This window comes from Tachysurus vachellii, chromosome 6 (genome assembly GCF_030014155.1).
Source record: "Tachysurus vachellii isolate PV-2020 chromosome 6, HZAU_Pvac_v1, whole genome shotgun sequence".
NCBI classification, from domain to species: Eukaryota; Metazoa; Chordata; class Actinopteri; order Siluriformes; family Bagridae; genus Tachysurus; species Tachysurus vachellii.
In genome coordinates, this window is record NC_083465.1 from 21,405,355 (window position 1) to 21,423,300 (window position 17,946).

At 37.1% G+C, this 17,946-nt stretch overlaps 1 protein-coding gene across 2 annotated transcripts in view; it reads right to left on the minus strand.

Moving 5' to 3' along the window:
- Positions 1–1,450: 1,450 nt before the first annotated feature.
- The window catches only part of si:dkey-103j14.5 (isoaspartyl peptidase/L-asparaginase), a 19,428-nt gene continuing 2,932 nt past the window's right edge, over positions 1,451–17,946 (minus strand). The window contains exons 3-7 of one of the 2 annotated variants that reach the window (XM_060872885.1): positions 16,195–16,337; positions 12,217–12,380; positions 7,694–7,812; positions 7,418–7,528; positions 1,451–2,295 (exon numbers count right to left, since the gene is read on the minus strand). In XM_060872885.1, the coding sequence (XP_060728868.1) occupies positions 2,087–2,295; positions 7,418–7,528; positions 7,694–7,812; positions 12,217–12,380; positions 16,195–16,337 (746 nt within the window). In that variant the 3' untranslated portion in view covers positions 1,451–2,086. Of the gene's footprint in view, positions 2,296–7,417; positions 7,529–7,693; positions 7,813–12,216; positions 12,381–16,194; positions 16,357–17,946 lie in introns of both variants that reach the window. The other variant, XM_060872886.1, reaches the window with a different exon arrangement.

A 17,946-nucleotide genomic window follows, 5' to 3' on the forward strand; every position in this document is an offset into this window, starting at 1 on the left:
TGGCTTAACAGTTTTATAACACAGAGCTCATAACAATTGCTAATTCAGGATCATGATATTGTAATTTTTTTTTTAAATTAAAAACAATGAATCCTTGTTCCTGAAGAGAACAATATTAAATATAGAGGTTATAGTATAATATAGTGATATTGAACAGCAATAAATTAAAAGCCTATGAACTGTATAATTATATAAAAATAACTTTGTGTAGCGCTCCTACAAATGGTGGCAGGAAGTCTGGAGTCTGTCCCAGATGACTCAGGGCACAAGGCACTGGATGAGGTGCCAACCTACTGCAGGGTGAACACACACACACACACACACACACACACACACATATATACACATACACACACACACACGCACACACTCACACACAAACACTTTCACATGCACACGTACACACAAATACACACACACATGCACAGACACACACACACAGACACACATGTATACATACACACACAAATATACACGTACACACACACTACAATGCACGCCTTTGGAATTGGGGAAGAAACAAAGTACAGGGAGAACATGCAGACACTGCAAACACCAGAGGTACGAATCAAACCCCAAACCCCAAAGGTGCTAATCTGTTAATGGGAAACTGTAATAGTAATGGCAGTTTCATGGAAGCAACATTAAACCTTGCTAAAATAAGCTTAGTATCATCTGGTCATGTGACATTTCACAGTGTATAGAGAGAGCACATACAGTAGGCTATATTTGAAACAGAACATATTCATTTACATGTTGGAGATATACAGTACAGCAGCTTATGAGCATTATGGACAGGTCAGACATTTGGAGCGGATAATAATTTAATTTAATACAACTAAAATAGGAGGCTAATTTCAAGGATATTAAGAACTTCCATAAAGGTAGGAATATCCATAATAGTAGTAAATAAAAAAATCCCTTGGATGAAAACAAGAAGAAAGTGTAGATATAAAATAATTGTTGTTCATGTCTATACTTTGCTGCATCTCTCATCTGTTTTTCTGACTGCCATCTGGCTGATGTTATTAGAGAATCCAGTCACGTACAAGCAGGTTAAAGAACGCATCTATAATGTGTGCCTTATAATGTTCCATGTAAATAATTTATCCAAGCCTCCTCATGAGCAATTCAATGTATACATATACAGAGCTGTGGTAGATTAGTGGTTAATGTGTTGGGTTACCGACTGGAAGGTTGCGAGCTCGAATCTCAGATCCACCAAGCTGCCACTAGGGTCCCTGAGGAAAGCCCTTAACTTTCACTTACTCAACTGTAAGTCGTTCTGGATAAGGGTGTATGCCAAATGCTGTAAATGTACATACACTGAGATACATGTTAAAAACCCTGTGTATATGCTAATGACGACATACAGTATAAAATGTGTGGTCAATGTAGGTACAATATGAAATAGCCAAAATTAGCATTAAATAATAAATCCACTTTAGAATTATTAATAATAATAATAATAATAAATTTTATTTAACGGCGCCTTTCTGAACACTCAAGGTCACCGTACAAAAACAAAAAAATAACAAAAACAATTAAGATCAGATAGTGATATAGCGATACAAGTTGGACCAGTAGTACAGATTATGGTGTAGAATAAGCTAAATTTAACAGATGAGTTTTGAGTTGAGATTAAAATAATGAAAGAGAATCAATATTATGGAGTTCAGATAGAAGTGAGTTTCAGAGCTGAGATGCAGAGTAACTGAAAGCTCTATTCCCCATAGTTACAAGACGGACAGAGGGAACAATGAAATGAGTGGAAGAGGAGGATCTAAGAGTGCGAGTTGGTGTTGGAGTATGGAGAAGATCGAGAAGATACGAAGGTCCAAGATTGTGGATGATATTGATAATATTGTGTATGTTTGTAAATACGGCTCTATTACAGCCTTGCTGAATGACAACTCCTGTGACACAGAGGGGCTCATATTCTTAATATTTAAAGTTCAAAGCTAAATTCAGACCTATGTTAGCAAGTCCAAACTGTTTATTTTCTCCCCTGAGAAAATGAATTTTTAATTCTTGTATTTTACGATCGCATAAAACTGAGTTGAACAAAAAAAATGCAACAAATGCGTTAACAATTTAATGTTTCCTCAAACATTTCTTTCGGGTTTAAACCGTAGTAAAGACGTTCTCTCTTGAAGGCGGCCCAGGCCATGCGCTCTGTGGTAAACATCGCACTCCAGTCCCCGGTGGGAGACACGACTACAGCTCCTCCACCCCCCTGAACACGCTCAGCCATATACTGCAGAGAGCAATCAGCTGCTTCACACGCTGACTTCCCTATCACACATAAACAATCTTATTTAGTGCCACTCAAGTGAACACATTCAGCAATGAGCAGGTGTTTCATTATGCAAAATAAACTAACCATGAATCTCAGTACCGTTTCCATTATTTGATGTAAAATCATATTACTTTGGGCAAGGATAGTATCAGAAACCTGTACTAAATAATGAAGAAAAAGAACTGGTGCAGCGATCATGCAAAGAATTCAATATATATTCAGTGTCATTGGGAATAATAATAAAAATAATAATAATAATAATAATAATAATAATAATAATAATAATAATAATAACAACAAAATTATAATTTTAAATAAATATAATTTAATATTATGTATTTATTTTATTTTTTTGCTTTTTCATTTTGAAAAATGCTTTGGTTGTAAAAATAAGACACTTAAGCAGCAGTTTTATAGCATTGAAAGAAAAGAAAAAAAAAAAAAACGGTATGAAAAAAATAGCTATAACCATCCAAAGAAACCTCTTTTCTAGGATTCCTTCATCTTGTCCTTTTTTTAGTGTACCAATTCCCAGTGCAAGAGAAAAAGTCTCAGGATTTCAATTGGTGTCCTGCTGTGTGATAAAGCAGCGTAACCTGTGAGACTCATGAACACAACCTCGTTCAGACTGAGAATAGTATAACACAGGCTCAAACTCGTGGTAGAGTTCAGGGATTTAATCATTACTGGTGCTGTGGAGTAGAAGACTGTCTGAAAAAAAGATAAATGGCAGACACTCTGCCCTAAAAGTTTCTTCTAGCTTTGACTCAAACACAAACACATTTCTGAGCATGGCAAGAAACCAGAGAATATTTGTGTTTTAATCAAAGAAGCAGCTATTTTGCCTGAAAGACCTGGCAACGCATGCCATCACAGCTCCCAGATGGAATGGCACGGTTGCTATGCAGAGGCCGCTGTTTAAAAGGATAATCAGCAAGAAACTGTTAAAAAAAAAAAAAAAAAAAAAAGCAAAGCGGCTCGGTTCATTTCCACAGTCATTACTGCAGAAATCACAAGCAAACAATAGCCTGCTGACCCTCCGTACACACTCTGCCTCATTATCCTCTACCAACGCTGACTGCCTGTCTGAACCCCTCCCTTCTTACACACCAATTAAAATGATTGGCAACAGCAGTGTCAGATCTTCATGCCACATGGCACACTCGTGCAAAATCTGAAGACGGTGTGGCAGTGGGCAGAGATATTACAAAGCACAGCCTGCACAATATATATATATATATATATATATATATATATATATATATATATATATATATATATATATATATATATATATATATATATATAAACTGTAAGCTGAGGCAGAGCACAATTCTCAGCAGGTTGGAGTGGTTTCAGCAGGATTTGATAGTGATGTGAAGTTCACATGCTGAACAGGGTGCAAAACACATGAGCTGTTTAGTATAAAAACAGTGATGTCTTTTGGAGCTAAATTGAATTTGTACATATTTAAAAGTAATAAATATGCATGTGCATGTACTGTATATATAATTTGTTGATTGAACAGTCAAATGAACATTACAGTATAAACTGTTTTTTCTAATATCTCTTCAATAAGCACTTGAACCCGGAGCCTTTACAGGAACACTGAGCATAAAGTAGGAATACACCCTGCATGGGATTGCTATAGATCTCTTTTAGTTATAGATTTTGACTAGAAAATCTAAACTAAAATAATTACACATTGAAATATTCTGAATTTGTTTCTTTAAGCCAGAGATGTCTTGTCTAAAACTTTGCCTTGATGTGCCACTACAGGCTTGTATCCAAATGCAGCATTAAAAAGTGTACACCGATCAAGCATAACATTATGACCACATTATGAAGAAGGCAAGCCAGAAGAGGCAGTGTGATGGTTTGGGCAATGTTCTGCTGGGAATCCTTGGGTCCCGCCAGCCATGTGAATGTTACTTTGACACGTACCACCTACCTAAGCATTGTACCTACCTAAGACCATGTACACCCTTTCATGGAAATGATATTCCCTGATGGCTGTGGTCTCTTTCAGCAGGATAATATTTGCCACAAAGCAAAAATGCTTTAACAACGAGTTTAAGGTGTTGACTTGGCCTCCAAATTCCCCAGATCTCAATCCAGTCGAGCTTCTGTAGGATGTGCTGAACAAACAAGTCTGTTCCATGGAGGCCGCACCTCACAATTGACAGGACTTCTTGGTGCCAGATACCACAGCACACCTTATGGGGAAAAGTGGAGACCATGCCTCGACAGAGCAGGGCTGCTTTGTCAGCAAAAAGGGGGACCAAATCAATATTAGGAAGATGGTCATGATGTTATGACTCATCTGTATATATTTTAAAATTTGCTTATTTATTGGACTGTATACTCCTCCTTTTCCTACATTTCAGTAACACAAATCTCCATGTGGAGGAAAAAGCCCTTCATCCCATGTGTTCTTGGCATATGCAAATGATCAAAAATAACCCTTAACATTTTCATAGTTGGGATAAAACCAAGTGGCAAAGCAGTGGAACGAATGAATAGGAACGAATTTCAGAGACAAAATGGATCCTCAGTAACAGCTTGATTAGTGCAGTGTAAATTGATGGAGCACCAGCGTGTTGCAGGGGCTGTTAAGGCTCTCACAGACAGATCACAGTCTCAAAGATAGAGCCACTACCCACCAGATTAGTGCCAATAACACTCCACGAATCCTGGAGAGTCACCTCTCCTTCAGTATGAGTCAATCGGATAAGAATTTAGGTGATGAAAAGTCATATTAAATTTTTAATAAAGGCACATTTCTGATTGTAAACAGTAAGCTGTCTGCACAGAGGTTAGGTAATGCAGTTCCTTTTCTTCCACTTAGACAGTAATGAAACGGGGGACTATGGTGTCAGACACTCCGGTTCAGGTGGGAAGAAGGAAAGAGATATTGAGCTCAGCTGGTGGTGTGTAAAGCATGCGCTACATCTTCTGTCTCCTTCACTAGGATTGGTCATGCTCTCACTATGTGCCTGAAATGCTAAGAGACTGTGAATGCAATCATACCATGTCCTTCTTCAAGAACCAACCACCCACATAATCTCTCTCTGCTTAGTGTCCTGGAACCTCAGTGGACCTGTCCTAACGTTCTGAACAACCTAGTGATTAAATATGTGCTTTTTTTTCTATGCTGGACAGCATTCAGATGTGTCAAACACTTTGGGTAGCATAAGAATAAGAGAGAAAATGTTGGCAACGTGAAGCTTAGACAACTGATTTGTAAAAGGATAATAATATAATGCTGTGTATTCACCTAAAAATCTTAGGTTCAGACCTTCCTTCTGCACTCATTCTCCAATGCCTACACAATGCAAAATACTTCAGTCTACTTCTTATAAACTGTCTAGCTGAATAGTCACTCGATGCACAAGCCTAAGACTGCTGTACTGCTGTTACTTTTCAGGCAGAACATAATTAATCAGTGTTGGAAGCTTAATTGGGGAACCATGGCCAATATAATTCTGAGCTGTTACTTTTAGTACAGTCAAATAAATAGCTAGTAAAATCATGCAAACTTCACATATTATGTCAGTCTTACTATGAAGCCAACCATTACCAGTCTTGTTTGGCAATACTATATATATTTTTTTAATTAAAGGGTTGACCCAGGCCATCTTGCATCTTGTGCAACACCAGAAAGCAATTGAGCTTAACATATTATTTGCATATATTTTAATAAAATTGCTTTCTGTTATAAGTGGCAAATATATTCTCCAAAGATGACTTTATTTCTCTAGGCAGAGAGTCAATCATTTCAATTCTCAAATCTTATTAATTTGGCTTGCACAAGATTTATACAGTCCCAAATCACTGGCATGCTGTTTCTGGGAGATTCTGTCATAATGGGGTTTTCGGTACTGAGATGCTTTCCATTTATAATTGGATGTTCATTAAGCAACATTAAAAAATATTTAAATTGCTAGTCTAGGATTTGCTGCATGATATATAAAGCCAGTTTGATTCAGTTGGAGAGCTTCTCTTGGAGATCTAAATCTGCTCATAAGCCAGTCATCATCATCATCATCATCATCATCATCATGCATCACTAAATCAGCTGATCTCTTAATTCTACTGTTTGGTGTATTAACAGCACCAATTATCATGGATTTTGGATTTAACTGCATATATCTATGTGCTTTAAAATTTTAATTATCACACAACTTGAGTATATCAGCAGAAGAATTACTACATTTTCATCAGCCATGATATGGAACAAATGCTAGATGATAACTGAACTGTTTTAAGGTAAAATATTTTGCAGCACACTTGTGAATCAGACATTTAAATAACAGCATCTATGTCAAGTTTATTTTTATACTTAGTGTTAAGTCTATAATTAACTCAGAAATTACGCTGACCTATTAGTTCCTCACGAGCTTATGGTTGCACAATTCTACTCGACTATAAACTGTTATAGAAAGGAGATTATTTACATTTACATTATTTACCATCCAGTGTCACCCAAATGAGGATGGATTTCCTTCTGAGCCTGGTTCCTCTCGAGGATTCTTCCTCATATCATTTCATGTTTTTTTTTCCCTTGCCTCCCTGCCTCAGGCAATTAGGCATTAAATTTAAACTTAATAATTCTTCCGTTTTCATTTTTCTGTAAAGCTGCTTTGAGACAATGTCTAGTGTTGGACGCACTAAACAAACAAATGGACTTGAACTGAATATACCTTCAAAAAGGTGCATGAATCCTGGCTGTGAAGAATTTTCATGCTTACTGTATGCATCATCTATATGTGAGGCCCCAGATATTTAATTCCCTGTCGTCAATAAAGACAAAGCAAAGACATTTATCTAGGCTGGCTACCTGGGGAGTATTGTGTCCAGTGATTTATCACTTCTTCTAACTGCACACAAGATCAAGTTCCATGGCATCCAGTACATCGATTTAGCACCTGACTCGTGTGAAGTATTTCCTTTCATTTGTGCCAATGTGTTATGTTTACTTCATGTCAATCAGTCTAATGCCTAAATGTGGTTGCTAGATAAACCTTGGATTCACATTGAACATCAGTCCGAGGGATTAGACGAGCAACAAACTTGAGATCCAAAGATCCAAAGGGAAAGAAAATGGTCAATCAGTACCTTGTTCCATGTGAAAGAGGATTAGCCTGGCCAAGGTGACTTTCAGAATAGACTCGCCGTGGCCAGTGCAGGACACAGCGCCACTCTTATTGTCTGCATATCCTCCTGATCCTTTATCACACACACGAGTGTACAAAATACTAAGGTTTCATTGACAGCACATCATGATAAAGCAAAAATAATGATCTCTTTTAAGTAAATACAATGCTATGTGATATACAAAGCTGCAGCAGTAACGTGTACAAATAATCACTTTAAATACAAAGTCAAGCTCACCAATGAAAGGAGAATCTCCAACTCTTCCCACCATTTTGTTCCTGATTCCTCCTGTCGAAGTTGCACAGGCAACATTCCCAAATGCATCCAGAGCCACTGCTCCAACAGTGTCATGGTCACTGCAAAATCAGACAGGTAGCTGTCATTTTTTTTTTTTTTTTTGCTTAAGATTTAATTATGCACTGGCATGTCATTTAAAACAAGCGCACCTGAGAAGAAGCGAGAATGAATTATTAATATCTTTGACTTAAATCATCTCCTTTGAAGTTCTTCAACATTTCCCCATGTCCTGCCAAACATGGTCTATTATTTTATATATTTTTTCCAAGCTGTGTGGAAAACTTTGAACATCATCTTCTATTTTGAAAGGTGCAGTCCAACAGCACACTCTGATATTGATATAGTATGAAAGATATTAGAGATGAAATCTCACGCAAATAGCATACTCAAGAATATCTGAGAATTATTTTCTAGATTTCTAGATCTTTCCTGTGCATCCTCCTGTGTTTTCTTCTCTATATTTTACATTCACAGCATTTGGCACACTCCCTTATCCTGACGACTTACATTAATCACATTTTATACAGTGGAGCAATTGACGGTTAAGGGCCTTCTTTATGGGTCCAGCAGTGTCAGCTTGGTAGACTTCGGATTCGAACTCACAACCTTACGATCAGTAGGTTTCCGCATACTGCATTAAATGCATCCATACGAAAACTGAATATTAATTGGCTTACATAAACTAAATAGCAATAACATTAACTAATATTGAGAAGGTGTGAGTTGTGGCCTCCATAGATCAGATTTTTATTCGGCATGTCCCACAGATGCTTGATTGGATTAAGATCTGGGGGAATTTGGAGGCTTAGTGAACTCTTTGTCACGTCCCACACTCACTCACTCACTCATTTTCTACCGCTTATCCGAACTACCTCGGGTCACGGGGAGCCTGTGCCTATCTCAGGCGTCATTGGGCATCAAGGCAGGATACACCCTGGACGGAGTGCTAACCCATCGCAGGGCACATCGCAGGGCACCCCCCATCTGATGGCTTGCCCAATTCATATAGTGCATACTGGTGCCATGTGCACACAGTTGTCTACTTGATATAAATGAAAAAGTGATTCATCAGACTGAGCCTCCTCCTTCCATTACTCCATGGTCCAGTTCTGATGCTCATGTGCCCACTGGAGGCACTTTTGGCAGCACATGGGGTCAGAGTGGTCACTTTTACAAGTCTGGACTATGCATAAAATGTGTGTTCTGATGCCTTTCAGTCACAGCCAGCATTAACATTTTTAGCAATTTGTGCTATAGTAGCTCTTCAGTGGGATCAGGCCAGATGGGCAAGTGTAAATGAAGCAGTGTTAGAAGTGTCACAAAAATAGGACACAGTTCCTCTTGGACACAAAATAAACATCTGCTGGACAAGGACGAGGAAAATAAAATCATATAGGAATCATATAGGAGGTCATATAGTCCATATGTAGGTCATATAGGAGTTGGTGAAGTTTCTTTTTTTATTTTAGGGATCAATTATAAAAATAATGGTCAATAATCCATAGACATTGTCAGATTCTCTGCTAGTCTAATAAAACAGACAGTTCAGTTCACATTTGTTTTTCTAGAATTTTTTTGTTAATAGTTATGATGTCAGTAAATGGAATTTGTGCTCAGGGGGTTAAGGGAATTATTGTATTTCAAATCCAATGTGCTAGATCATTGAGCGAATCAAAATCACGTCGATCATTTAAATTATTATTGGCCCTGCAAAGCAGAACTTCTAGTTTCAGTTCATTGTTTTGCTGCAAGGTAAAACACAATCGACCACATTTTGTGGCATGCGGTTGAATCCAAGCAGGTAAGAAGCTTCTGCACATTCGAGAATTCAACCTAATGCAATCCTCAATAAAGACGTGTGATCCAATTCCACTGACAGCTGTAACATACCAAATCCACCATGTCTCAGTGATGAGGTGAGATTTCTTTCACTTTATCGCAATGTGGCACAGGTTAGTCTTCAGATTTGTCATAGAAATTAGCAGGCTTTTAATTTATTTTAGAAAGTTAATTAAGACACAGCCCTTTAGGCTGTTCTCAGCAAGAGAGAGAGACCAGAAAGCATACAGTTTCCTTATGAAGAACATTCATCTGATCCAGCTGGCAAGAAATCCTGAGACATCAATCACTTTAGACATGAACCTGATTACTCCTTCATATCACCAGAAATATTTGAATCAAGTTTAAAAACTTTGGGGAAAACTGCATCTAAATGCTGTGTAATGGACTGCATTTCAATCCACATGAAATGATGAAAACAATTGATAGTAAATCTTTGCAAACATACAAATAAACTGTATAATAAGGCATGAAAACAATCTAAAAGCTGTGATATTAAAATGTATACAGTATTATCTTAGTGACTTTTACTGTACACTTTACTGTAACAGCACACGGCACACGGCTCTGACGATGTAATTCAAACAACAGGTTTTATATTATTTAGGTCATTCGGATATGTTATTGTTTCTATAGTAACAGCTCGTTCACAGGGACACGTATGCCAGATGGTCTACATAATTTAAGGCTGAAAATAAACAGATTTATAAAAAACGTGTTAAATCGTTAAGACGTATAATCATTGATATGCTAAATTTTACAAATCTCAGGTGTCAGTGCACTGTAATCTCCAACTTCCTTTTTGCTACAGGAAAGCGATGCTTAAAATATATGCATATTTAAAGTCATATTAATGTTTAAGAGAGAGTGAAAAAAAAGAGAGGTTGGTATGGATACGACTGTTATAGTTGTTAGCATGTATAACTGCGACTGTCGGTAACTGAAAGCGTTAATAGGAACTGATTTGTCTTACAGATGTTCCAGAGCATTAAACACAACTACATTAATGGTTAAAAAGCACAATGAAACATTCATTAATTAATTCAAAACTGTAATTGTTGGCAAAATGCAGTGGTATAAGAGAAGATATACAACATTTCCGCATCACATTGGACCATATCACACTAACCCGTTGTCCTACTGTATAACATTCAGTTTGGTTTAATTTGTTATTTAAGAACAGCTTCACAGAAATATATGCAATTATTCTTATTATAATTTTTATATCTTCAGAAATAAGACATAATAGCCAGCTCAAATAAAGGTACACTACACTACATTTTCATTTTTTGACCTCCATAACCACAAAAATATGATGACTGCATTTAAATCTGCTCTGAGTGCCATCGCACTGGGTCAGGTTTAATATATGAGCATGGTCAGAGAGTATAGGCAGCAGGGTGTCGCATAATCTTCTTAAACGAAGGCATGGGATAATTGTGTTTCAAGGGCTGTGTATTAAAGAGCCAAGTGACAGCAGTGTGGCTGAGTGCATGGAGGTCATCAATAATGGAGGTGCGGTGAGGAGGGATGAAAGGTTGTAGCTCAGCCAGCTGTCACTTAACACCCCCTCTGCACTATTTTTACTGGCTCCCAGTGGGTCTGAGGTTACACTCCTCCACGACAGAGCCTCCTCTACCTCACCTCCTGTGGAAACAGAGGTGACAGGAACAGTACTCCATGCTCCAACTGAACTGCCTTAACCCTCATGTTCTGGTCAAATGTCCTGCTGACCCACTGTTTCTGATTTTGTAACAAAGCTATACAAATTTCATTTTAAAATCCATTTAAAAGCATGGATGCATAACAAATTGTGATTAATACTACTACTACTAATAATAATAATATAAATAGTGAATCTTTTATGGGTTTGGTCTCTTTCAGGATGACTCCACCCAATCCACGCGGCATAAGAGCTCACTGAATAATGTCATTCTCATTCTTTTTTTCAGGAATTCCTTATTTTTCTTGGAGAAAATTAGAAGTCTTGTGGAAAGATAAAAAAAAAATGCTATTTAAAAAAAACAATAAGGTTTCAGAGGCAGCAAAGAAAAATCAGGCCATTCAGAGCTGAACTACAACTAATTCCTCAATTTGAAACTATACATTAAGGAATCCTACTGACAGGAAAATATTTGTATATGCTCCTGAAAAAAAATGTACTGTATGCATTGTCTAATAACTTCACACTAGTGAGCTTCAGCTCTGAAATTCAACTCACTATATAAAGGCCTAGAGTCAGAAATCTACTGTATTAGGAAACCTTGTAAAGATGTGTTGTTTGTCACAAATATATATATATAAAAAAAACATTAAAAAAAGCTTAAAAATAGCCAACATTTAAGGCTCTACAAAACTGACACCAAAAAACCATCTTAAGTAAAGCAGAAAGAGCAAACTTTATTTTTTACTTTCTCAACTTTTTAAGAATAATTTCCTGCAATAGGGTCTATTATATTTTCATTAGTTCAGTTCATCAGGTATAATTCAACCTGCTACTCAGATAAATATATTGATGCATTTTCCAACAAATTGCTTTCATTCCATTCAATGAAATGAAATAGGATTAACTCTAGCCCTGATACTTGGCTCACAAACCTGCTCTCGAATGAAGAGCTACTCACCGCTGTGAGTTAAAAAGCTCTTTGACACCAACACTGTACTCCTTGTAGTGCTGCCACTCTTTCCTCTCCTGTTCAGTCACCAAAGCCTGTGTTGGTACAGAAGGAACACCGATGCTCTCTGCAAACAGGTTCGCTCCTTGGCCGGTCAACATGACATGCTCGGTCTGGAAAACCCAAAGTAGAAAAAGCCTGTTAATTATTTTGAGGGAACAAAATGACAATTATCTAGTAAAATTAACCACACTGATATACAGCTTTTAGAAAGAATGTGTTAAAAACCTAACTGAATTTAAATTGAACGTGAAGTGTTTGTATTAGCACCGCATCCATCTGAATGCATCATATTAGTAATAGAATAAAGTACACAGCCTTGCCTAGTTATTACTGTATGTACGTGAATGTATGCATTCTGTTGTGCAAATCATCTCCATAGCTCTGGATATGGGCTAAAGTGTGTTAGAAAGCATTGCAATCTTAACCACTGTATGATACATTAGATAGAATAAAGCTTTGAGTCTGTCAGTGTGGCACAGTGCTGCAACAGCTTGCTATGTCATCTCATAGCTCCAGGGTCCCTGGTTTGTTCATAACCATCTTAAAGAGTTTCACATAGCTTTCTTCTCCGTTCCCAAAAACATAACAATCATTGAACTGCGACTCCAACATAAGGTGTATCCCCATCTTAAATCGCACCCAGTGTTCCAGGGATAAGCCCAGGATCAAAAACTGCAATGACCAGAACTAAGTGGTTACTGTAGATGAATGATGAACATCCTGGGAGTTGAACATTTAATAATCACATGCTACAGAAATGAAAAACATCATGATTAAAGTTGCTTTGTATGATCAAATGATCCTTAGTCGTCTTCTTCTTTCGGCTTTTCCCTTCAGGGGTCACCACAGCGAATCATCTTGAAATGATCCTTAGTGCAGTAAGGTAATGCATGCCATGTAAACACCGCCAATGAGGGTCTAAAGGTCAATGTTCAGTAATAATCTCAGAAAGAACATATGTATTTCATTTTAAAGGGATTATTTGATTTTCTTTCTCAAATTTTTCATAATTTTCAATGATGGAAAATATTTATAACAGAAAAGTCCTGCACAATGTGAATCCTCTGTAGCTCTTGGCAACTTAAAATAAAACTTTAACTATATATGAATGTAAATTGTCTTCTTTATCTTTAAATTGGTACATTGCTGTCTTCAAAATACATTGCAACATGAGTAAAAGTGACAATACTGCCCGAATTTTCCTCTCCGTTTGAAATAAAACTGAGAAGCAACATCATTCCAGTTAGGAAAACTTTTAAATATTAAAGTGGTTATTAATGCTATTTTTCACTGTCATGTATAGTGCAGTGTAGATCACAGGCAGGAGCATGAGCTCAGTGAAGCTCGATCGCTGCATTGATCACAGGCTGATGAATTTTTAATATGGCCTATTAAACAGTGCCACCAATCCCCGGTAAGGCCAAGGTCTTTGGGGGCAGTCAACATAGGTGCTGCGTCTAATCAATTCTCTTGTAAGGCCGGCTTCTTGTTTCCCTTGTGTCTGCAGCAATGGAAGGTAAAATCTGTGTATCAGAGGTGTGAAAGCAAGTAAATAGAGGCTGTTATATTTGTTTTGTTATGAAAATCCCAGATGATCAGCAGTTTCTGAAATACTCAACCCAGCCCATCTGGAACCAAAAACCAAATCACAGTTAATGTCCCAGAGATCACACTTTTCCCTCCATTCTGATGTTTGACATGAACATTAACTGAAGCTCGTGATCTGTATCTGCATGATTTTTTCGCACTGTGCTGCTGCCACATGACTGGTTGAATGTGAAGGTGTTCCTAATATAGATGAACATGCAGACTCCACACATATAGCGAAGTCAAGAATTAAACCCCTAGCCCAAGAGGTTAGCGGCAAACACGCTAACCACCAAGCCACCATGTCCCCCAGGCATTATTACAATACAAACAATGTAAAATTACAAATACAAATAAAACCATTCCATTCTTTATTCATTTTAAACTCAAGATTTGATTGGAAGATCAATTTTTCTTTATTCATTTTCAGAAAGGTTGGACTCATTTGTCTATTTTCAAGTGGTTTTCACTTGCTAAGGTATCATTTTTATGCAGTGAGAAATATTTCATCTGCAGAATAGTAGGGAGCATATAAAGAAAAATAACACCTTCAAGCATAGAAACATGTAGGATAGTTGATCAAGGCATAGTCTAATAAATTTCATTCTAATAATATATTTGGGACTTGCACAAAACCATAAACAAAATTTCATGCTACAATATTTTTGCTGAATGTCAGATAAAAACAGTGTAGGTGAAATCAATATATAAAATATGAGCTCTGAGCTGTATTTTTTCCACTTTTTGGTAACATCGTGAACCTCGATTTTTTTTCACCATCTACTTTTTCACTGATTGTACAAGTTCATCCCAGTAAGGTAGAAATGAGTTCTAATAGGCTTGCTGTGAAGACACGTTACAAAAGTGAAAAGTGGTCTGCTCACTTGATCAGTCAAGCCTTTGTGCTCTGTGTGGGAACCAAATTCCTATTATAAGACTTCCATTTTCAGCATTACAAAGAGGACTGATTGAAATCAATCTGAAAATCAGCCAGCATTGACCTCGTTCTGACTTCATCATCTCAAAGCTGCAAAGGAAATAACACATTAAGTCTTAAGGAGCCTGAATGAAATCTAAAAAAAAAACTTAATGCCATAGATTTTTATCAGGAATATAATTTACAACAGAAAGAACATATTCATGCACTTCCAAGAAATATAACCTGCTCCGAGGCGTCACAGAAGCTGGACAGAATTTTGCTTCTTAAGAGAGGTTTACATTATAAGTGACTGCTAAGGGCAGGAAGAAAATGCTTCTTATCATTTGTCATTTCCAAGGTGAGCTTCAGCCAGCAAATCAGGCTAAACATATGGTGTCAAACAGAGGGCGCAGAGGAACGTGGCTGAAGTGGAAAGCTGTTAAAAACATCTTGGAAAGGAAAAATATCAAATGACAAATTTATCTAATGTTTTAAAATCATGATCGCCTCAGATTCATGCTCTTTGCCTGACAAGAGTAAAATCTGATGTTTTTTTGCTGCTGTAGCACATCCACCTCAAGGTTTGACATGTTATGTATCCTGAGACACTTTTCTGCTCACCACATGTTTAAAGAGTGCTTATTTGAGTTACTTTAAACCTCCTGTCTGATCATTTTCTTCTAATCTCTCAGTGTTTCAGCCTGTTTTTTTGCACCAATATGTGTAAGCAGTAGAGACTGTTGCATGTGAAAATCCCAGATGATCAACAGTTTCTGAAATACTCAACCCAGCCCATCTGGAACCAAAAACCAAATCACAGTTAATGTCCCAGAGATCACACTTTTTCCTCAATTCTGATGTTTGACATGAACATTAACTGAAGCTCGTGATCTGTATCTGCATGATTTTGTTGCACTGTGCTGCTGCCACATGACTGGCTGATTAGACTCCATGAATGTGAAAGTGTTCCTAATATAGATGAACATGCAGACTCCACACATAGTGAAGGCGTGAATTAAACCTATAGCCTAAGAGGTTAGCAGCAAACATGCTAACCACTGAGTCACCATGTCCCGAAGATATTATTACAATACAAACAATGTAAAATTACAAATACAAATAAAATCATTCCATTCTTTTTCTCATTTTAAACTCAAGATTTGATTGGAAGATAATTTTTTTCTTTATTCATTATCAGAAAGATTGGACTCATTTGTCTATTTTCAAGTTGTTTTCACTTGCTAAGGTATCATTTTTATGCAGTGAGAAACTGAAGAGCAGAACTGGAATTTCAGTCCAGACACTACAGGTCAGTGCAGAAAAGCACAGGCAGAATTAAATAGAATTTCAATAGCACATTCTTTTTCGAATACTAGTTCATTTTCACACAGTGAGTAATAAAATGGCAAAAACTGCACCTTTTCCATTACAGCACGGGCAAGGCTAACAGGGTTAGCAATGTTTCTAACTGAAGAAACAGCACCGGCGGCCAGTGTTTTTCCCTCCATGATCATAGCGTCCAGCTCCACTTCTCCATCGGTATTCAGCACAGCACCGTGACCTACAGCAAGACAACAACACTGCCACATGTGTCTGTTACACCATCAGTCAGAGAGGAAAGACTGTTCACTTTACCACACCTGCGCTTTCAGCAGGCTCAATCTCTCTTCCTCCTCTGGCTAAGCACTTTCTCTTGGTGGGAAGAAAAGAGGAGAAATTAAGTCCAACCTTGGACAAGGTTTAGACTTCTTTACACACCCAGTGTTCAAGTGGGATGTACTCAGTCAATTGAAGCCTGCTGAGAGAGATGAGGGTAACTACTATCATCTGAGAAGGCTCTCAGTGGAAGTTTCGACTTATACTGATAGACTCCTATTTCAGAGCTGTGTGCAGAAGTGCAGGGTTAGGAGTTGTGTGCTTCAGGAACACTAACTCCCACTGTTTGTATCTGAGGTAAAAGACTTGCAAAACAGACACAGCTGCAATTTTTTTTTCTCACTGAATTACTCTGCAAATTCAAATAAATTTACATGATTTAATAAAACACATTTTTATCATTTTTTACAGAATATGAATACCACTCAGATCACTGTATTGGTAAACTAAGGCTAGGATCACATCCAATTAAAATATTCTAACCATGTCCTTAACTAATAGTGATATACAGTAAGCATGTTTAAAATGAAACTGTCAGCAAATACCATATGTAAGAAATTACAATGTCTGGCACAAAAGTGGGATCTGGTGTTAGCCGGATCCAAACAGCTCAGGTTCCTTTCATCCATGGCATAAGCCCTATAATATTTATAGTCTAAAAGAAAGGATTTTACATCTATCCTCACGTTCAGACTTGCACCAGGATGTTAATCACATCACAAGCTGAGGGTGGGAGTAGATTATAACAACTAGTACAGTGACTAGCATTGGCATCTCACAGCTCAAAGGTACTTTGTTCGATTCTCGGCTCAGGTTAAAATCTGTGTAGAATTTCTGTGCATGTTTTCCATATGTCAGTGTGTGTTTTAGGTTTCCTCCCAAGTAACAAAACTCACTGTGCTACAGTGTCCTTGTGTATGTGTGGACTGAAATCCCATCATTTCTGCGTTCCCAAGATAGACTTCAGCTGCAGTGTGACCCTGACCAGGATAAAGAAGTTACTGAAGATTAATGAATGAATAATATATATATTATTCTGAGATATACTAAGTGTCAAAAGTAAATAATATTTATGCATTAAAAATTAAAACAAAAAGCTTTGGTAATCATAGAGGATTATTCTCATCTCATTGATTTCAGTTCACAGCCAAGGAAAAGGTGTATCAGGTGTCAGATTGTGCCAATTGCTGTTAGAATATTAAATAATGAGTCATGAACGTGGGCATGTGAGCAGGTGGGGATATATATATATATATATATATATATATATATATATATATATATATATATATATATATATATATATATGCAAGTATAATTTATATAAAGATTTTTAAATATTTTTTGCTGTTTTTATGTATTTTTGTTTTGTTTTGTCATTTTTAGGATGTTGTACTGATATCTTTGTTATCTTTCCTCGGAATGGCAAAGACAAATTTCTGCCTTGTGGAAAAAAGATTGACTGGCTCATTCATTTAAAGTTTTTAGATACTCTGGGTTGTGTCTAACTCTGC